The sequence below is a fragment of the Cricetulus griseus genome, chromosome 5 (assembly GCF_003668045.3).
Source record: "Cricetulus griseus strain 17A/GY chromosome 5, alternate assembly CriGri-PICRH-1.0, whole genome shotgun sequence".
NCBI lineage: Eukaryota > Metazoa > Chordata > Mammalia > Rodentia > Cricetidae > Cricetulus > Cricetulus griseus.
In genome coordinates this window covers 186,764,741-186,786,941 of record NC_048598.1, presented here as the reverse complement: position 1 = coordinate 186,786,941, position 22,201 = coordinate 186,764,741, and the positions used below count along the sequence as shown (strand labels likewise).

The 22,201-nt window shown below is 50.8% G+C and overlaps 1 protein-coding gene across 5 annotated transcripts in view; it reads right to left on the bottom strand.

Annotated features, from left to right (window-relative positions):
• Bcl11b (BAF chromatin remodeling complex subunit BCL11B) overlaps positions 1-22,201 on the bottom strand; it is an 86,164-nt gene that overhangs the window by 45,261 nt on the left and 18,702 nt on the right. For 2 of the 5 annotated variants that reach the window (XM_035445953.1, XM_035445954.1), the window contains exon 3: positions 3,084-3,299. The exons of the other annotated variants lie outside the window; for them this stretch is intronic. In XM_035445953.1, coding sequence (XP_035301844.1) covers positions 3,084-3,299 — 216 coding nt within the window. The remainder of the gene's footprint in view (positions 1-3,083; positions 3,300-22,201) is intronic. 5 annotated transcript variants of the gene reach the window in all.

The following is a 22,201-nucleotide window of genomic DNA, read 5'->3' as shown; positions in this document are numbered from 1 at the left end:
CCCATTCTAGTCCACAGATCCATGCACACAGCCTTGCTTTTCATCATTACATTCATATATAGGGGGAGGCATTTTAAAAAAAAAGGGACATGGAGCTTAAAGAGGGACAATGACATGTTCAAGGCCTCTGGTCCTTAGATGACACAGGGAAGGGCAATTGGCTGTGGTTCTTGATTGCACAGCCACCTTGATAAATCTGAGAGAAGATCTTTCCGTTGCCAAGAGCACCTTGACCCAAAGCCACATAGGATCTCTGTGGAATCCACAACATAATAGGCCCCTGTGTCCCTTCTCCCCGCTATAAGCATCCTAGGGAAGCATGGGTGAGGGGTCCCAGCAGGGCCTGGTGTATCTGGGTAGTTTTCTCTCCTATGAAATCTTCTATAAATAACCAAGAGTGTGTTCGTGGGCATGCAATTAACCTGTGTGGAGCTCAGGACTCCTGAGTTAATTTGAAGAGATAGGTTCAAAGCTCCCCGATCAGAAAAGGGACAGAGCGCACTGAGTACCGCAGTGTTCGGTCTTTGCAGCCCCTCCTTCCTCGAGGGTTCCTGGCGATTTTATGCCTCCTCTGCAGCTACTAATTAAACAGGCACTAAAAACACTTCAGCAAACAGCCCAGTGCCAGAAACAGAACCAAAGGGACAAAACCCACTGGAAGAGGACACTTGAATGTGTCAAAATTTATCAGAAAATACAGCACAGTGGTGCAGTCTGATGCAGGCTAAGTTAACAAGGCAGAACAATGGCTGAGAAGGGCACTGGATATAGAACAAGGAATGGAAGAAAGACAAACAGCGGGCCCCTGGGAAGCCAGCTCCTAGAGAGGTCCCAGGGCTCAGACCCTCGCTGCTGCTCCCCTCAGAAGCACTGAAGTCACCACACATGGACGAGATGGAGCCCTGAAGTCCATGGTGGCCTCCATCCTACGATTGATTGGAGAAGGTGTCGGATGAGAGCCACTTCCTCTGAGTTCTTCCTGAGTTCCTCCCATCAGCCTCTGTGCCCACACTGTAGGCTGCAAGGTAGGCAAGGGACCAACGTACTTGACTCTACCAGTGTCTGCGCATGGCCTATGTGCCTAAGGACCTACAGCTAACTAAGGGATGAGTAAGTCGGAGACCTCGGGGCTCTGAAGCTCACCTGTAAAGTGGGAAAGTAAACCCTTGGCACACACGCACAAATGCCTAGTACACGACAGACAGCTACACGTAGGAAACAAGTAACATCAGTGAGGACAGACTGACAGCAGACTTCCCTGGCTGCCAAGGCCCTGCGGACCTTGTCTGTCCTCCACTGGGCCTAGGCAGAGGTCATGTGGCTAGATGAGCTAATCCCCAGGACTAAGCCTCCCAGCCTCTGCCCTTCTCACTCATTTGTAAAATGGTGACAGGAAGGGCTCCTGCTCCACACTTGACACAAAGGTACCAGGAGAGCCCAGTCAAAAATCAAAGGCAACTCAGTCCTCCTCTCTGGCCGCTCCTAAGGAGGGCCAGCAGAGGGTTAAGCACACCCCAGTGGCATGAAAGACAAAGAGATCATGTTTCCACATGCAGAACTTGACCGAATCCAGCCATAAACACTCAGGCTGGTCTTTGAGAGTGCACCCCCCCCCCCAGTGTGTGCAGGGCGGCCAGGCTGCGGCACACATTACAGGGATCCAGAGAACTGGGCAGCTGCCCAGACCAGCAGGCACTTCAAGCTTGGTGAACAGGGTCTTCCACAGATTCCAAAACAGATCTTCTAAGCTACATGAAGCATCGGTTGCTTTAGGGACCAGGTTGGCCAGACTAGCCAGGAAGGAAGCCTTGTAAGCTGTCCAACTCTTAGGGGATTTCAGTCTCTGCTTTACACACTGAAGACATAAGCCCAGAAGGAACCAGAATTCCTGGTCCTGGATGTCAGATGCAATGACATAACCACCTGTCATGGTAGGGGTATGGGGAATGGTGCTGAAGGCTGCAGACCACCCCACTGGCAGGGAGGTCTTGCCCTGGAGCAGGGGCTATTTGCAGCCTTGTGCAAAGCCAACGTTACAGTAAGAGAGGTCCCTGAGGCAGAGTCAATGAAGAGCAAAACATGCCCGATAAGAATGGTTTCCTTTTCACAGCCTGAGTCAAGAGAAAGCCTGCAATGTGCCTGACAATGAAGCAGGGACAAACTGAATGTGCCCCAGCGCTGCAGCCACCCTCTCCCTTCCTGGTCCTGGCCACGGAAACCAGGCCACAGCTGCTCGCCACGTGAGTCTGTGTCAGCATTCTGGCTCCCGAAGCCACAGTGTGTTGCAAACCAGGCCTCACCATGAGGTTGCAGGGAGGGCCTTCTCCCCTCGACCTCGTGGGGACCCTAGGCCACAGAAGTCTGTGTTTGTGGGGAGATGGGGGGTGGGGGGGACGGGACAAGGGAGGCCCTGCCACCACCTGGCTGTGGATGCCCTCTGTGTAACCTCAACAGCAGCTGAGGGAACTGAGCAGGTCTGGGGTCTGCCCAGAGCTACCAACCTTCGCAGTCTCCACCCCAGAGGCCCACAATGTTTCACTGCTACCCGTGGCCACAGCTTTTTTAAAAGACTCCTCTTTGGGACGACTTTTTTTTTTTCTTCCCTCTAAGTTAATGGGCAACACATTGTCCCAAAGAGAAAGTCAGCACTTTGAAAGGCTCCAACACTGTACACAGACAACCCAGGAATCCTCTCCTACCCTTGTCTGGGGTGGGTGGCAGAGCGGCAGAGGCAAGGGGCAGAAGAAAACCTCAGATGTTAAGTGTTATCCAATTAAACTTTAGCTAAACAGCCCAAAGAGATGAAACTTGGAGGTTGGGCAGTGCATTCTGGGAGCCAGACTCTCAGAATTTGAGGGTGGAGGGAAGGGATGCACGAGGGCGATATCCCTCTGACCCCTAGGAACCGGCACGATTACAACTCAGTTGACGTCCTTTGCCACTTCCGCTGCCATCCCCCAAAAAGCCTTCTGAGTCTGGAGGGGTGCATCTCCCCTGGGACCCCACGTTGGGTTCCCAGCTTTTCCCGGGGCACAGCCCGCCATCCCGGGAGCCCGCCTCCCCCACCGCAGCGGCTCTGTTACCTGACAACTGACACTGGCATCCAAAGGGAGCCTCCATCTGACCCTCACCCTGAGTCCCGTCGCCCGAGACAGGGCGCGCGCCACAGCAAGGCAGCGGGAAGCAGGGTGGGAGAGCGCCCAGGGCACGCAGAGGTGAAGTAATCACGGATGTGGGAGGGTGGGAAGAGGAGGCAGCTATGGGGGCCATCGATGGCAGCTGGGCAGGCCTGCACGGCCCTGGAGAAAAAACAATAGAAAAGACTGGTCAGTTGGGCCCTGGACTGCACAAGAGGCTTGGGGCACAGGAGGGGGCCCGGGTCACGGGGCTACAGTATAGCCTCCAAGAGGGTTTGGCCCCAAGGATACCAGCCCTACAGGGATGGCAACTGGGGCAAGAGCAAGGGAGCGGGGGTCAGGGAACATTAGCAGGGGCTATACCTGCAGCTGCCAGAGAGTTTCTGAGGGGCCCTGCCTTTAGGGGCCTAGTGCCGGGGGTTAGGGCACAGAAGGCCTCTCGGGGGCCCCAATCCCCGTTAAGACTCCCTAGCTGGGGTGTTTGGGAACAAACTAGACAAACAGGCGTCAATTGAGGATCTGTTACCTAAAAATTTGAGCAACCCCTCTTTGTAAGAGGCAGGATGCTGTAATTGTATCAGTATAGGCTCTTTGGACAGGTCTGAGCCACCTCAAGTCTACATCCAAGGGTCTGGACACTGCTGAGGCCCTGCCTAGCTGATCGCCTGAGGTCTCTCTCCAGACCTGTCAAGCAGCACCCAAGCCCCAGAGGCTCAGAAGATGCCCTGACCTCCTCCTCCTTCCCATACCACAAGAAAGACCTAGCATGGCCCAGACCCCCCTTAATGTCTTCACCTTGGCTCAGGATTCCCCGCTCACTCATCTGACAGACAGTGACAGCAATGAACAGGAGGGCTGGGGTGGGAGGGGGTGCTGCCTTGCCTCTACCCGGCCCCACAGTGAGCCTGCACCACCAGCAAGGCCTGTATTTGATTTGGCCGTTTATCTTACATGGTTAAGAGACCACCAGGGCAAAACATTTGTGTGAAGCCCTTGCCAAAACCACAAGTGAAGAAGCCCAAATTCCCTGGGTAAATAATTGAGCAGAGAAGCATCAGAGAAACAAGAAAACATCAACACAATGATGGGCAGCTAAGCCTCACCAGCTCTGCAGGGGAGGCCGAAGCCTCACCTCCTGGCACCTGCAGATCTTCACAGGTGGGCATCTGTCTACACCACAGCCACCACAGGGAACTCCCTCCTCCCAGGAGAGCCACAGAACCATGCAAGCCCATAGGGAGCCGGGACCCTGTCAGTCTTCTCCAGTCCAGTTTTCTCACATGCCTCTGAGCACAAGGACAGAGGACACCCATTGCACAGACCCAAACAGTGGCCATAGCCAGAAGACAGTAAGCCTTAGCAGTTACTAAGTTGAGCAATTGCCTCCTCAAAATCCCACCACCACCATGTCAATACAGAATAAAGGTTCTCGGGGCACTGGAGAAGCAACCCCCAGCTTGGAGCTCACTGATGTCCAGCCAAGGGGCCAGTGCCAACACTGACACTGCCAGATCCTGCTGAGGTAGTCATATATTCATACAAGAGCCCAGATGTTTCTGGGCTGGCACAGCCCCAGAAGGGCGTGACCGATAAGCCCAAGAATGGTTCCAGTCCAAAACACAGAGCAGAAAGCCACACCACAGTTTTCTTATGAGACTCAAGAAAGGACAGTCTGAGGTTAGTATCACTTACTTCCCATGCAAGGCCAGTGCTGGCCTCAAAGCCCACTGCATTGGACACTGCTTCACCCTATCCACTAACGGCCTTGAAGGCCCTCCTTTTAGATCAATGGGAGCTAGGATCATCAGAAGCCATCACTAAGTCTAGGAGAGCCACCATGCTTTACAGGGAGGACCACCTCCCACTTCACAGGGGGAAACTGAGGCTCAAAGAGAGGAGGGACATGAATGTGACGGCATCTCCACAGCCTGCTGATGCTCTGTGCCCCCTCTGTGGCTGCAGCTGAGGTAGAGTGAGCAGGCTATCTTGTATCCTGAAGCCATGTGGGGTGGAAGAAAATGAAGCACCCTAGACTTCAGCACATCCATCCATGAAAGCAAAAGACTTCTGGGTTGGCTGAGATGCCGACAGGAGCTCCTCAGAGTTGACTCTGATAGGAAGAGTGGCCAAGGAGCAGAAAGGAAATATCATGCTGCCATAGTCTGGAAGGATGTCACCAGAGCTGTACCAGGGTCTATCAAGGTGAAGTCACATGTCCACACCAGGTGATAACACCCTGGCTAGACAGGTGGCCACGGGGCCTCATCGGGCATGATAACCTCGCTGAAGTCTACGTGCTCCAAGGGCAAGAAGGTATGGCGTCCCTATGGGACTGTTAGAGCGACCTCTGCCCATGGGAAGTTCCCTCTAGACCAGCTTATATCTGAGCTTTGCACACAGAGGCACCTCTGCAATCCAGCTCCCACAAAAGGTGAGTGAGAAGCCACCATCCTATAATTCTCTGGTGAGCTCCTGGGCAGGCAAATCCATGAAGACTGAGTAGTGATTACCAGGGGCTGGGGGGCAAAGGAGACCGAGGGTCCCTGAGTTATGGATCTTTGGGAGGGGAGATAATTAAACAATTGTGATGACTGTGTGACACTGTACATAAACCCAGAGCCACAAATGGGACAGATTGAGTACGTTTCACAATATGTGAACCTTAATGTAAAAGAAAATAACGGTAAGAACCATGTCTCTGGGCCTGGCCCTGTCCACTTCCCAGCCTCAGCCTTCCACTGGGAGGGATGCTGGCCTTGTGTGTGGAACACAAGTGGCTCCTGAGACCTGCTAACAGACTATGCGTCTGACGCACACGGAGGCAGTCAGCCTGGATGGGGTAGGGGGAGTCTAAAGTGGGACAGACAGGAACAAAGACAGAAAGACTGACAGGGTTTAGACAGACGGCAAATTGAGTTCAAATTCCTCCTCAGCCATGTCCTAGCACATGAGCTAAGGTAGTCACTTTTTCTGTCTTTATGTTTTTAAAGGGATTGTCACAGCCACATGCAGCCGGAGCCAGCCACCTAGTAAACAGTCACTTCTGTCCTTACTCCAAACCTTCATTTGTCTCCAGGCCTGTTCTCCTCTACACCCTTCTCACACCGGGCACCTATAAGCCTCTACAAGACACCCTGTTTCCCCCAAGCTCTCTGGGCTGGAGTTCAGTGTTAATGCTTTTTTAGTAAACATAAGGTCTTGGGTTCCATTCCCAGCACTTCCAAAATCATGAGCAGAAGATGTGAGCCCATGAGACGGTTCATCAGGTTAGGGTGTCCCCCGCACCCCTCAGAACCCACATAAAGGCAGAAAGGAGAACTAATCCACAAAATTGTCACTGAGCTTCACCCGTGTGCCACACACAGTACACATACCTACACACACATTCATCACGCAAACACAAACACAATAGTAACACGCACAATGCGACTTTTGATTTCCTTGTAAAAGGCACTTTCTTTTGCTGTCTAAGCCATTCCAGAGCCACGTGCACCACAGAACATGGCAGAGGGATGTAGCCACTGTCTCCGCTTCTAGGATCTGAGCAGCCAATAATGAAACCCTAGCTGGCTCAATTTTTTATCCTTAAAGTACATTTTAACCAGGAGGAAAGAAATAAAAAATTGATACTTGTAGTATGCCATGGCGTAAAGTCTTCCTATGGGGTACGGATATATTTATTGCCCCTCTCAAACATGTGGAAACGAGGCTCCAAAAATCAAGGTTAGACAGCCTTCTTGGTATTTGGGCCACCTACAAAGGAATATCCAAAAAATCTCCCCAAAAGTCCTATGGTATGTTTGCTAAAACCCAAACAGGGGACAAGATCACTGTTAATGCCTTCCTGAGGATGAAGCACTCAGAGGGGGCCTGAAGCCCACCTCCCTTGCAAGCAGTGCCTGCAGATGCTGGGCTCCATGCCCTGCACATGCGCACGAACCAGCGACACGCCCACCGCCAGGAACGTGTAGACACAAAAAATGCCTGGAACCGCCCAGTCCGGGTTGAGGAGAACCAAATCTTCCCAATGCAGCCTTCCTGGTGCAGCGTCCTGGGGGCTGCCACTCTGCAACCGGGAGGTGGCAGATTCCATGTTCCTAGCCCGAGAGGTGGCCTGGCACACACCGTACGGAGAGGTCTATTTTTCTCCCTACTGGTGCCTTTCAACGGATACATTTTTTTAAAGGCGAGAACTCCTACTGATAGTGCAGAAATGAGTCAGAGATCAAAGAAGGAGACAGACAGCCACGCCAGCGCGTGTGAGCGAGGGACTCTGGCGAGGAAACCTGACAGTCCCCGCGCCCCTTCCCCCGCCCCCCCCCTCGTGCCAAGACATTAATTCTCACAAGTCGGAGAAAATTACTATGCATGAATGCAAAAAGCATGATCAGGAGTAATTAACATGGCTTCATATGCAAATTTTATTAATGCAGAAGTACAAAGTCATTATGCAAATGAAACTTACGTCAACTCTCTTGACAAATATTCATCTCTGAGGCTCAAGTTTCTCTTTATTTATTTATTTATTTAATTCTGTCTCTCCCCCCCCTCCTTTTTTGCCCTGTTTTTTGGGTAGATTTTTGTTGTTGTTTGTTTGTTTGTTTGTTTGTTTTTTGTTGGGGAGGGGGGTTAGGGTGGGCCAGGAGGAATGCTGAGAGAGAGATGCAGTCCTAGTGTCTGGGGAAGGACCAGCAAGCTACAAGGGCTGTTTGACAAGTTTGCTAAGTTGTTTTCAACCAGAGAAATTTATTCTTGCATTGTTGATTTTTTTTTAAGTTGTTGGCAGGTATAAGACAGCTCATAGGAGAGGGGAAATTTAAAAGAAAAAAAAAAAAAAGCAATGGGCAGCAGGCAGCCAATCAAAACGCCAGAGCCAGTAATGAGGGCGATTGATGGCTGTTTGGCTTTTACTGCAGGGTAATGAACTAGAATCCAGTCTGAGGAGGGGGGGAATATGAATATTCATGAGACTGTGCTCCTGCGTTTGATGATTAAAGAAATTTTTAATATTCAAATAAGCGCTTGCCAAGTGATTAACAAAGAACAAGCACGCAGAAATATGGAAATGGGAGCCGGGGAAGATTCGAGAGGCGAACATACTGTGCGGGAGAGGCAGCCCCAAATTTCATAAACAAGATAGGCAGATAACCCAATTCACACGCAGGCAAATAAAAACATTTGTTTCTGATCACTTAAATATTTTGCCAGCTACTTTGTCTTAAGGATGATAAAAATGCTGTGTATTAAGGGGGTAGGTAGAGAAAAATAACATAACCAAATGCATTGCTCATATGTTAGAATTATTATCGTGACTCTAGCCCGCCCCCTCCCAGCCCGACAGGAAATTAAGATTCTTTTTCCGGTTTAGTAGAGAGAGAAGATGGAGGTGAACCCAGATCACACTTGAAAAGCCAGCGCCTGCTCAGAGCCTAGTGAGATACAGGCCATAATATGCAGCTGCTGGGCTAGTCCAAAGGCCCAAGGATTGGGGGACCAACGGTGACATCTGGGGAGGAGGGGCACTCAGTCTGAACATCTCAGGGTCTCCTCTCACTTGCCCTGCTCTAAACACAGAAAGTGGGAGTGGGGAAAGCCAGCTGCCATGGAGAAGAACCTCAAAAACCCAACTCCGCTAGGCGGCTGTGGAGGCTGAGCTCAAACTGTAACGGCTCCACCATGGGTTCACAAGGAAGCACATAATAACAGTATTAGCTGGTAAAATGATCCTGCAGTTAAAATTCATCTAATTAGCAGCCAATGACATCCATTTTGGCAATTTCCTATTTCAAAGGGGTGGAGTGGCACCTTAATGGAGACAGGCCTGGGTAGCTCATCAGACAAGGCCTGGCCTGCCATCGCTAGTCTCTCTCCTACTCGCTTTTTAGGGGGAGGGAGTAACTGAGATGGGAAAAATAGAAATGATTTTAAGGAAACCTCTGTCATTCACTGTCAGTGCTACCCAAGTCTGGGGAGCAAAACTCAACAAGTAAATTCTTTTGTTCTTTGATTGTAAGAAATAAACGGTAATGCTAAAACAAAGCAGGAAAGAAAACCCGAGGCCTCTAATAAACTCAGTCAATTGCCATGAAACCTAGAAGGCCAGGCCTCCTCGACAGAGCCAGAAAGCAAGTCAGTGAGACGGTGGCTGGGCTCACTGCCCCATAGCAAATGACTGACCTCCATGAAGAGGGTAAGGGCTCCCCAGCGCCCAACTCTCACTTCTAATCCCCAGTGTGAGTCACATGCCCCTCTTGTCACAGCAGGGTGTGATAGCCATCATACCATAGGTCTCCAGTCCCTGGCTGACAGGGATATGGGGTTCATGTGTCCTTCACAACAAGGGTATAAAATGGGGTCTCACCAGGAAATAGGGTCTCACAGCTGTGATTACAGAGTTCCTTCCAGGACTTCACACGGAAGACATAAACACAAAATTCAAACCCATCCTTGCCCTTTCTTTGGGCTGCTTTCTCAAAGGTTGGTGGGTGGCCTTGCAGGTGGCTGGAGGTTGACTGAACCTTGGATGCAGGTGAAAGAACCTATCTCACTTCCCTAACCCACTTGTGACTGAACTGTGAGAAGGTCACTGTGGGTGCCCACGGCAGAGAAGAAAATGGCTGGCCACAGCCTGAAGGAACACAGGCAACTGCTCATCACTGAGCCCAAAACTACCGTTACTGCCTTTTCCTGAAATGACTACCCAGGGACACCACTCAGAGCCCCAAGTGCACAGCTGGACGTCTCTCCTACACCCAGTGTGAAAAAGCTCAGTTACCCCAGGAGAAAACAGCACATCTTCAGAGCCAGGCTGCCTTCCTCCAAGCTCCTCCCTCATCTGGCATCCCTGCATCACTGTTTTCACTCCCTGACAGGCATTCCAGGGAAGGGTTAAGGGAGGCAGAGAAAGGGTTGTACACTCCAACAGCACACCAAAACCTGCTTTCCGACTCCTGCCAGCCTTGGAAAGGAGAACATCCTGTCAAGCAGCTGTGTCTAGCAATCAGAAGCAGGTACACAGCAGCACCACTTCCCAGGGTCCAGAAGCACTTTTTTCAACGGCTGCCAGTCCTAACTTCCTCCAGACATGGAAATGCTGAAATCCTCTGTACCCAGAGCCAAAGACAGGTGAGGCTACACCACTTATTCCCGGAATCTTCCAACAGCTTCCCCCAAAGGATCTAGAGGCAGAGGGGAGGATAGTATGGGTGCCACTAAAACATCAAGATAACCCTGAAGCATCCCTGGGATCTACCTAGGGTAAGATGCAGGAGCTGGCCAGTTGTTTGGGCCTCACCATTCCAGGCCCCAGGTGGGCACCTGCTGGGGAAACTTAAAGCCTGGAGTTCTCCAAACTGCTGGAATGCCAAGTCGACCACAATCACCTGCCGACAGGGCCTGGTGGCTTTAGCAACAGCAAACAGTATCCTCAGCTGTGATCCTGGCAGGCATTGCCCACCAAAGTAGGATCCAGAGTTCTGGGAATGGCATGGTCTAGGGACACCAGAGTGGGAGGCCATGTGTTTGACTAGTCAGAAAAATGTATGTGAGTGCATTACGACACACAGAGAGAGTTGAGAGATGCAAGCACCTACCACACACACACACACACACACACACACACACACACACACACACACACACACCTGTGTCAGAACATGGACAGGTTAACCCGTCTGTCTACCTGGAGTCTACAGGGGCCAGAACAAAGCTGGAGCTGAAAAGATACTCTAAATCTTACCCACAGAAAGAGCCAAAGCCAAGCAGAGGAAATCCCTGTTTCCCAACTTAGGCCTTTTAGCAAAAAGCTACGGGGCTGTGTCAGCTTTTATCAGATTCTGCCCTCCAATACAAGTCAGTCACTACTTGAGGAATGTCTTGCTTTGCCTCCAGAACAACCATGTGTCCACAGGAATCACAGTCCATGGAGATACTGCCTACAAATGGAAGTCAACAGCTGAGGACATTGTTTGCATTCCAAGAATGAAAAATCTGAGACCTAGGGGTCAGGACGATCCAGTCCTTTTGCAGATAAATCTTAAGGCCAAACTCAAACCACAAGCTTGTCACGCATCCCTCACGTATGTCCCCATGTTTCCTTTCATTTACAGCTCGGGAGCGGAGGGGTGGGGAGTAGGGGATCCATAGTGAAAACAAGAGGAAACAAACGGCCAGATTTGGGGTCTCCTGGGAGTTTTAAACTAAGGACATCTTTATCCTCCCAGACATCATCCACTAGGCCTGACACCGATAACCTGAAAACACTGTACTTGACCCTTGTCCAAAATCCGATCCTGCAGAAAATATGTTGGAAAACTGCTCAGCTCAGGCAGTCATGAGGTTAGAAGGTACCAGGAGCTCCAACCCAGGATTCTGCTTGAGCCACACACACACACCCGCCCCCAGGAAAAACTCAAGAGAATAAATAGAAGTCTGAACTGTGAGAATCCCAGAGAATAGGGGAAGAAAACAGCACAGCACAGGCGGCTAAAAAGAACAAAAAGAAAAGCCAGTACCAACACAGGGGTGAGTGCAGCGACTCTAGCTCAAGGCACGGAGCATACCCAAGGCACACACACATGGAGCTGCCCTGGTGAGGCAAGTCAGCACAGCTGCCCTTCTGCAGAAGGCACCATAAAACTCCACCAGGACAGCCGCAGACTCACAGCCTCCGGGTCAGCGGGGTTTCTTGTTTCAGATGGAATAGAAGTATACTTGGTTTAAAGAAAGTTCAAAAAAAAAAAAAATCAAATACAAAAAGGGGAACCCTGGTAGGCCTCCAATGCATGTTTTGTTTTTATTGCATGTGTTAGTCATAAGCCATTGATTTCCCCTATTATAACTTAAAAAAAAAATCCAGCTCCCTCTAGATTTAGTTGACGATTACCGCCCGCCCCCATCTCTTTCTACCTTTTCCGAATGGACACAGAGTACTAGGGCTGAATGCTTTGCCTCCCATAAGGGCAGGGTCTTTCTGTCTCTTTATGTTTCTGAGCTAAGTCAGAAATGTCACTGACTAGAGAACTGAACAGGCCTGTAATTACTTTCATCCAAGTAGTCTCTTTACCTCAGTTTTCTGTATGGAGATGGCATTTAACATACATATTGTGAGCCTGCTTTTCAGCCTTGTAGCATTTGGTGACAACAAAAAGAAAGAAAGAAAGAAAAGAAAAGAAAAAGAAATCACCCATTCCCTTTCAAGGGGGGACTAAGGAGGACCAAGCACCGACAGTCACCTTCTTACTTTTTTCTTTTCCCCGTGAAATCCATTTTCATCTCCTAACACACCAGAGGTGATGTGGGTTGTATGCACAACAAAATCTGTAAAAATTAACACTTGGTGGGATTGATTTAATAAAGATGGTTATCACGTTAACACCGGCAACACTGATGCTTACGAGTCAATCTAGCAGGCTAGCGAGGTGGCTGTACCGGAGGTTTACATTCAACCTAGGCTTATGCCACTATTTAATGTAATTAAAGATGCCGGCAGCGCGGCCCTCGATGGAAATATCATCTCTACTACAGAGTATTCCCATTAGAAATTGTGGAAAATCATAGCGCGCCTACTTTGATTTTATTGTGATTTTTTTTCCTGGCTATCTTTGCAACAGGGTTGACATGCTGGACCGTGGACAGAATTCCTGAAGGAACCCTTCAGAGAACATGGGTGTCACCTTCCTCCAGAAGCAACATATTTATCTACCATTCAATTGTTTTTGAAACCGTTTACTTTTTTTTTTTTAATCCGAAAGCCTGCACTTGGCTGTGATCACCCAGGAAGTCCTCTGCCTGGCAGGGAGGACCCAACATGAAAGTGACTTTTTCAGACACCCCCAAAACATCATGAGTGAAACGCAGAGGTGGGAAGACCTGTGTGGCTCAGACTGCACAGAAACTACGACAGTGTCAGTCAGGTCCCAACAAGTCCCCTCTGCAGCCCAGGGTGAAATTCCTCACTGGTACCTCGGAAGAAAAATGCACCCAGTACTATGCAGGAGGCCTCCGGAACTAAAGAGACCCAAAAAGTGAACAGAAGGAAAGGAAAGGGGGATCACTGCACACTATCTCCAAATCTGAGAAATGGAAGTCTTGGGGACTGAAAAGGAAGCTGACTCGGTTCTTAGGACCCAGAACAGTCTCTGCACCTTCTAGGGCTGCCTGCCACCCTGGGAGAAGCCACCAGTAACAACAACAAAAAATCCAGACCTCCCTTTTCTAACCCTGCTTGCTATAAGCCCTGAGCAAACGTAGCCAGGAAGCTTTTTTGTTTGGTTGGTTTTGGGTTTTTTTTTTTTTCCCTCTCCTTCTCTGTCTGCATTTTTAATACCCCTTATTCCACACCCTAATTTCTTTGAGGGGGGAGGAGATCAGTGTCACTAAAAAAACGTCACTCTGTTTTGCAAAATCCAGCAGCTTCCTTGGCAGCAGAAAAGGCTGGCTGGCATTATCCCCTCATTTGACAAAACTACTATTTCTGGGCATGTACTCAAAAACAGGTAGGAAGCAAATGCTGAGAAATAAGGAAGTGGAAACAGCCAACAGCTTTTTCACTACCAAGAACGCCAAGCGTAAACATGATTTATTTAGCTGTGTGTAACACGCCTGCCTGTTCTCCACTCAGCTCCAAGCTCACTTGGGTTTAAGGCAAGGATGGGTAGGAGGAACAGGAAGGGGAAGGCTGGGAAGACAAGAGGGGGAGAAGAGGTCATAGCTCCCCGGGGAGGCTCCTGAGAGGTTCTGGTTGGAGTTTGAGGAGGACAAGAATATTCTCCCCCAAAATACATGCACGTGTCGAAAGGAGGCAGCCCTAATCTGAGGGTTAATTAAGTAACTGCCACTAACAAAAGATGCGAGTGCCTACCCGTGCAAACAGAATATGCACAGGCTCCTAGGATCTCTGCTGCTCCCTGGCTTTTCCACACATCATTTGGGCTCGATGGAGTCGGGAAAATTTGAGATTCCACGTTCAGCCGAGAAAGAGAGCGGAGAACCTCGATACCTTCCCTACCCATCCTTGCAGGCCACATGGAACTCACTCTGGTCTGTACTCAATTACAGAGTACCACACACCTGGCTGAGAGCCTACACTATGACCCAGCCCCCATCTATCTGCAGTCCCCACCCCTCTCCAGCTCAGACGCTGGAACAAGGGCTCTGCCAAGGTCCCCAGAGGAAAGATGAGAGTGCACACACCCACCGTGTCCCAAACCCAAGCCCAAGGTGGCAAATACTCCAAATACACAGCAAGATCAGTAAGCCTAAAGAGCAGGACTAGCCTGGAGGCTTTGGGTCCAGCAAGAGGTTATTATTAAAACTCAAATTCAGGTCATCCAGCGTGTGCAGAGGAAAAGAAACCAAACCTCTTGGAATAAAAAAAAGAAAAAATCAAAACAACAACAACAAAAAGATAAAACGTTGGCCCCTGCAGGCCACTGGAGGTCTGAATCTCCCTAGTGAAGGTACCATTTCATAGCTGCCAGCTGTGTGCACGATGGGTGCAGATGCCAATTTCTATGAGCTTTGAGAGGAGGCAGAGAAAGGGAAAGGAGAGTTTCCTCACTAGGACAACCAGAGTTCCTTCTTCACCTGCACTGAGCAAGACTACAGGCAGCCTTCTGTATGCTTCCCTCCCAAGCCCAGTCTCTAGCCCATCCCCCAACACCCACTCCCCATCCACCCGCAACTTGCTCCCTACGCTTCCATGGCTAGAAGCTAGTATCAGGGCAGGAAGGGGCCTTTTCTGGGGTGTTCAGGTCAAAGGCAACAGCAGCAGCAATGGGTATTAAGATTGTGAATCACATGATATTCCCTAACAATAAGGAGCTGGAGTGGGAGGGACAGCACAGAGGGGCCTCTAAAGGGTGGGGGTGTGGGGGGATCCTAGCGGTATGCCTTAAGCCTCCCCCGAAAGCCCCCAATTGCTTCCTCGTTGCATTAGAACAACATCCTATATGTTCAAGCAGCTGTTGGATTCCTTTCCTCTTTGCAAATTAGTCACCCCGCCCCCAGGGCCCAAACAATAACAGTCTCAAGGGTATGGAGTCTACGATGAAATCAGCCTTAGCTTCAATCCACCACTGGTTTAAGCTCCTGCGTAGATGGGAACTGGTAAGCAAAAAAAAAAAAAAAAGATTCGTCCCCATTCTACAGATGCAGGCACCCACTGAGGGGCTGGGTTCTTGAAGGACAGGACAGGCTGTGTGCCAAAGGCTCCAGTCTTCACCGTGGTGCCTAAGCCCTGAGGTGGCACCTGATGCTCCAGCCACAACAAATATTTATCAAACGCCTAAGCGGGGTGCAGGTGCCACCGAGGGATGAAATGCTGTGGGAAATCTTACAAGAATGTGGAGATTTCTCCAAGCAGCAGAAGTGAAAGTGCTGGGCAGTGGTGCTGTAGCAGGCTTCCTCCACCACCACCCCCCGCCCCTGGCCCTTGCAGCTACCGACCTCCGATGGCTGAACTGCCACAGGATCCAGCTGACACAGGCCTCCATTTCCACGCACACCTCCCACACACTGCTCCTGAGCAAAGCCAAGCAAAGCCACCTGTGCCCTGAGGACACAGCCCAGGGCTCAGAGCCACATAGCCAGGCAACCCTCTGTCACTCTGGCACCAGGCATGAAAGATCTATGCATCCTTCCCCCAAAGGATGGTGGGGAAGGGGTGTGTGTGTGTGGAGGGGGGAGTTGGGTGTTAGGCCCTGGAGGAAAACCTTCTACTACATTGCCCTCAGCCTTGGCTCAAATCTAGAGGGGAAAAAACAGGCATAATTTTTAAAATCACTTTCGAGTTGTCAAAGTAAGAAAAACACAAGAGAAAAACAGCCTTCTTCTTCTTCTTAGGGTGAAGGCCATTAAGCCAAACAACCTCAGGACATCTGTGACCCATCCTCACACAGACCTACCCTCCAAAGACACTAAAATGTTCATCTCTTTTGACTGCATAGCTAGAATGGACACACACACACACACACACACACACACACACACACGGTATTTCATCTTTCATTGTGTAAAGAAACCCAGGTACATAAATATTAATCAAACACAAATCCTGTCTTTTTGTTCCAGCCCATTCTGAGGACAGGGTTGTGAACTTTACCCTTATTTACAGATATCCAAAGGCAGTTTCTATCTTGTTGGAACTGACATAAGTGGACGTCTGAGAAATCCAAGAGCAAGTTCAGGCAGAGAGAAACCCTTCCTGTCCAGGACGGGCAGGTTTCCGCTCCTGGGAACAACTTGCTGCTCCCCCAGGCTTTTCAAATAAATTGACAAGACCTTCAGACACCACCAGAAAAGCCAGTTGCTCGAAGTTGGAGTTAGCTAAAACTATAGGGTTTTTTTTTTTTTCCTTTTTCTTTTGAAGACCAACTCTTTCTCAAAATGCCAGGAAAACATTGTTGACTTAGAGCCTAGAGAGGTCAGGCCCAAGGACACATGGACACATATTTTTAAAACCACCCTGCTCCACTGTTCTAATGCATATCTATTCTGTCTAGTTCACACCTATTTCTGAATAATGGAGAAGGGAGAGGTGGGCCCAATCCTAGACTGGAGATGTCCCAGTGAAGGCAAACGCCTCATCTTCCACAGGCAAGCAACACACGTGTTTACTTCAGGAGTGCCAGCTCTAGAAGAATGTTTGACGGTTTTCTTAAGAATTTATTGGTTGAGACCCAGCTTGGTGTTGCATACCTTTAATCCCAGCACTAGGGAGGCAGAAGCAGGCATAAATCTGAGTTTGAGACCAGCCTGGTCTACTGAGCAAGTTCCAAGACAGCCAGGGCTGTTACACAGAGAAACCCTGTCTCAAACAACAACAACAACAAAAAGCTTATTGGCTGATACCACCACTGTTTGTAAGGGCCTCTTGGGGAGCTTCAACAATGGGGCCAATTTTTAAGACACAGTATGAGTACCGGAATTCTAGCAAGGTGACAATTTGCATACAAATTCTCTAAGTGGCAGGGGTTGGGGGGGAGGGGTTACTCCATTCCCAGGAATCCCGTGGCTTCTGCCCCACTCCATAGAGGGTTCTATTCTCACCCAATTGGGAAAACTTGTCCCGGAGTATTTCAAAGTCACAAGCCCCAGATTCCCCTCTAAACCAGCAGGTCCCCGGCTCTCCCACTTTGGGGCAGACCTGGCTGCTCTGCAGGAACTCAAGCAAGCAGGAAGGGACTCGGGCCCCTTCCTTTCGGTCCCACCTGGATCGTTAGGCCATGGTGAGCTTAAGATCCCTTCTGAGCTGCAAATGAGAGGAGCCAGCCCCAGGACCCAGAGCAAAAGTCACACCGGCTGGGAGGTCTGTCTCTCGCCTTGGAGGCTTCGGGGAAGAGACCACTGGCAGCCTCCAAGGGGTTCTGAAATGCAATTCCCCAAGCCAGGGGTCACTCGACTTGGTGCTCGCACTCTGGGCAGAGAGGAGACGGGATGGGGGTGGGGGTTGGAGGTGGGGGAGGGGCGTCCCGTGCACAAAGGGCCCAAAAGCCGGAGGCCTCCCCGCCCTTGACCTTGGGTCTCCGCCCCCATTCCCTCTCCTGCAGCCCGGGAAAGGGGCTGGCTCTGAGCCAGGAGCTTGCTTGCTGGACTGCGGCTGGGGAGGGGGGGGGTCCAAGGTGCGGGGCGGGGGCTGTCGAGGGAAAGGGGCACATAAAAGAAAAGAATGAAATCTAGGGCTTCAGCCTGCTCCGCGGAAACCCGCACTGCAACTCCTTCAGGAGCGGGTCCTCGTGGCTGCAACTGGGTGCACAGTCCCGGAAACCCAAAGGAAAAGTTGCAAGACTGGGTGCTAGAAGGACGAATCCACCCCATGGCCTTTTGGCTCGCCCAGCCCCCACCCCTTCCTCCGAGACCGGGCCGAATCGGGAGAAGAAAGGAGAGCGCCTGCCTCTCGAGGCCAGACGCCGGCAGGGTCAGCTGCGCCTCCGCCCGCCCTGCGCCCTGGGCGGGCATCTGGTCCATTAAGCCCCCGAATTATGCATGGACCTGGCTCCCCTCGGCCTCCCGCCCAGGGCGCAATCAACGGGCATGGCGGGGAGGGCGGGCAGGAGTGGCCAGAGGAGGACCCAGCGCATCCCAAGGTCCGGGGGCGCACGGCAGAGGCCCCAAGCAGACCCGAGTGGGTCTGGGGAGGGTCATCCGCAGCCAGAGAGGCCCGGGTGCAGTCACCGAGCTGTGGGTGTCCATGCGACACCGTGCACCCGGCCAAAACACTTTGCGGCCGGCTTTGGGGAAAAGCCATTGTGTTCTCCTGATGAGTGAACTGGTGTCAATGGACCCAAACTTCAGAGCGCCCTCCAAGGAGGCAGGATCTGAGGTGCACATCACGTGGATAAGGCTGGAGCGTGCAGTCCCAGCCCCCTCTCTCGGGAGCCTAGAAGAGGACCAGAGGCCTGGTGGGGGGAGGGGCTGCTGGCCGCTAGAGGCGGGAAAAGAGATGATTCTTGCAAGTTGCACCGTCCGGGTGCATGGGAAATTGCATTAGTAGTGCCTTGTGCCAAGAGCCTTAGAGGAGATTCAGTGTCGGAGTCGGGAAGATTCTGATGACCACCCCCACCCCCAGATCTCCACCACAAGCCTCAAAACACCCTGAAACCTTAGAGACCACCCCCACAACCACGGGCCACATTCCAGACCCCTGCACTGCAGTGTACAGACCCCGACCCAAAGCGCGGACCTCCTTTGCGGCTCAGCTCAAGAGACTGTTTACGAAAATGACTTTCTTTCCCATTTTCCCCAAAGCGAAGGCCAGGTCAGGAAAATTACATGCCTTTGTTTCCCCTTCCCAGCGAATAAAGTCGACTGCCTGGTTTTCAGGGAAAGTTTTACAAGGCAGTGATGCAGAGAAGACCGCACTGTTTAGGTCTCTTAATTGGCTAGCTTTGAACTAAGGTGGGGGTGGGGGCAGACCCCGCTCAGGCTCCAAGAAAGAACTTAAATTCTGGTCTACGACCCCACAACGGTTTTCCAGCCATTTGCTGGAGGGAAAAGGGCGGATGGGAGGTCCTACTTGTTTTTAAGGGAGAAGAGTCCAGACCCTGCCCTCCATCCTCAAGGCTTATCTCTAACTGGACTCTTACCCTCTCCAGAAATCTAGTCTGTCTTGGAAAAGCTGAAATAGGGCCACTCTGATAGTTCAAGGGTAACCGGTTTTACTCTTGCAGGACGCCAACTGGGATTCATTTGTGCCTTCACTGGGAGCATAAACCAGGCACTGAGGATGCAGCCATTTTACAGGGCTCTCTATGGTTTAGGCTGTTCGACCCCCGAAAACTCAAGTATCCGGGGTCCCAGAAGCTGGTTCATTCAAGGCCCTGATACCTACACCCACGGTTGGCCTACCCCATTAAAGCTGTGTCCACATTGACAAAAGCCTCGGAAACTGCCCTCTGGCTGTAACCCATGGGGGAGAGCTATGAGCACATATCTTTAGGTGTGGCTGTTTTGGACTGGAGATGGGGGGCGGAGGGGGGGTTGCCCTGCCTTGGAAGGCACATCTGAACAGTTCACCTCAGGTCTACACCATGAGTGGAGTCTTTCACCATTATAGCCAGGTCCAGGTATGCTGTGTGGGAAGCCACAAACAGATGCCACATGGGACCTGTGGCCTACCAGAAAGTCCAACCTTTCCCTCTCAGCAATTCTCTCCCCAGGACTCTGTTGACACCCCCACCACCATCAGTGGTTTTTATTTTCAACAGCCAATTCTTCAGGGAGACTTGCTTGCCCAGCCCTATATGTAAATGAGTCGAGTCCAGGTGGCTGGGTAGGAAGGGCTTAGATGGGAAGCTGAGGGTCCCACCTAACATCTCTTCTCACATTTTAGCTTAGAAGACAGAGGAAGAATCAGAATGGGAGGGGGCCAGCTCAAGATCACACAGCAAGAATAAGACCTTCCAGGTCTCAGATCTCTGTCCCTCAGCCTGACTCTTCCCTCCCTGGACCCAGGAAGCCACCTGCTGGTTACCATCCTACAGTTGGGGCAGCACAGCCAATGGTGGACACTTAATCACAGTTATGTACAGAACAGGTGGGGACACTGTCCTGCAGGCCCCACTTCCTCTCAGAATGGGCCCCAGTAGACAACACCCATTGCCCAGCCATAAACAGAAAGCCTGTATCTACCACAGTAAAAACCCAGAGTTCCACAGGAGGAGCTGGCTCAGGGAAGACTCCTTCCGGGGCAGGGGCAGGGGCAGGGGCAGGGGACAGGTTCCAGTGACACACCCACAGACTTAGGCACTCCCTGCCTGTCACTCTGTTGCCTCTCCTACAAAACGAAAGTAGCAGCTGATTGACAGTGTTTAGAGGGTGGAGATAGCAGATGGAACCAAGACTCAAATACGGCCACATCTCTGCTTGTTTTCCCTTCTGTAAAGTGGGGTTTAGGTCAACACCTACCGCATAAGGTCATAGGATTACACGGAGGGTTAATCTTTACAAGGCCCTCGGAAATAGTGGCACATGCATCAAATTAAAAATCCAACAAGGAAAACCTCAACCTCCAGTGAAAAGAGAACCCCAGGGGGACAGGAGTGCAGGCCAGCCTGTCTACTTTGCATAGTCACGGACACACATCTCCCTAGGTTTGCGGTTTGCATGAGACTAACAAATCGCCATCAACAAATCCTATCCAACACACACACACACACACACACACACACACACACACACACACACACACTCAAGTCAACTGCTAGCTACTGTCAAACAAAAAAACAATAACAGACTGAATGTGGCTAAATTCTCCCTCAGAGCCAAGTTTCTTTCTCTCTTCCCTCTCCTCCTTGCTCAAGCTGCTGCTGCAAGAATAGGCCAATATGCCATCTAGCAAATAAAGACACATACCTAACAGGGCAGGAGAGTGGGCAGGAGATACCCTCCTAGCAGACCAATGTTCTGTTTTGTTTTGTTTTTTAATCCAATAAAATTTTGGCCTACAGCTCAGAACTGGGATCGTGTCTGTCATTGGCACTGCTCTGGTTTGTATAGTTCTGGAGCCTCTGTCTCCTGCCACGTAGACGCTCACCCCAGCTACAGGGGAAGTGGGACCCTCTGGGGGAGATAGCTGGCCCCAAGCCTCAGGGCTGGGCAGTGATGGCTTGCAAAGGACCACCTATCCTGACTGGGGGATCATGAGAGCTAACTCCAGACAAGCTACCAAGTCTGTGGTGACATTACCAGCTCTTCCATGGCACCTGAGGCCAGCCTACCTGAGTGGCCCTGTAACAACAGCAGCTTCTGGTCTAGGGGCTGAGTGTACAGTCACAGAATATGAAGTAAATTTCACAGTAAACCATCCACCCTGGAAAGAAACAGGTCATTCAGTTCCAGGGCGGTGGGGGGGGGGATGCCAGAAGTGAACAACTAGTACTTGCTCAAACCCACAATTCCACAAAATAAAACAAATGATTGATTGGTATCTGTGGGTTACAAACAACTGTGACAATGAGTATAAAATAAAACAAATAATTTTCATGAGTGAAAAAAATATTCCAACCCAGGCCCATGGAAATTTGCAGCCTTATGGCTTGCTCAGCTGCCACCTGCCTCTCCAAAGCCTTCACAGGCAAGGGTCAAGTTTTGGAGGCCTGGGGATTCCTGACTGCATCCAGACTCCAGCGTGGGCTTCAAAGCTCAGGTCAGATGGGCTACAGAGGTGTTACCTGCTACCCCCTGTCTGCCAGGCAGCTGACACAATTCCTCTCCCTAAAAGCCTTTGCAAGCTGGCCAGGTCAACCAGGTCTGACCCCCCTTTGCTATGTGACTATAGGCAAGCCCCTTAACTTCTCCAAGAACCTTCCAAACCTGAATTCAATACAAGATTAGAAATACCTATTTGCAGTTTTAAAAATTAAGTGAGAAATCCCAAGAAAACCATCCAGTACATCGAGGAGGACCCAGTGGGACCTCCACTCCCCGCAGACCTTCCTGACCCCTGAGGTCAGCTCACCAGCCAGTGTTCACCCAGGCCTATGGCTCCTCAGACAGAACACAGGCCTGCTCCTCACTGCAGATGGAACTAATAATTAGTTGTCATGATTTAATAATAAAAAGAG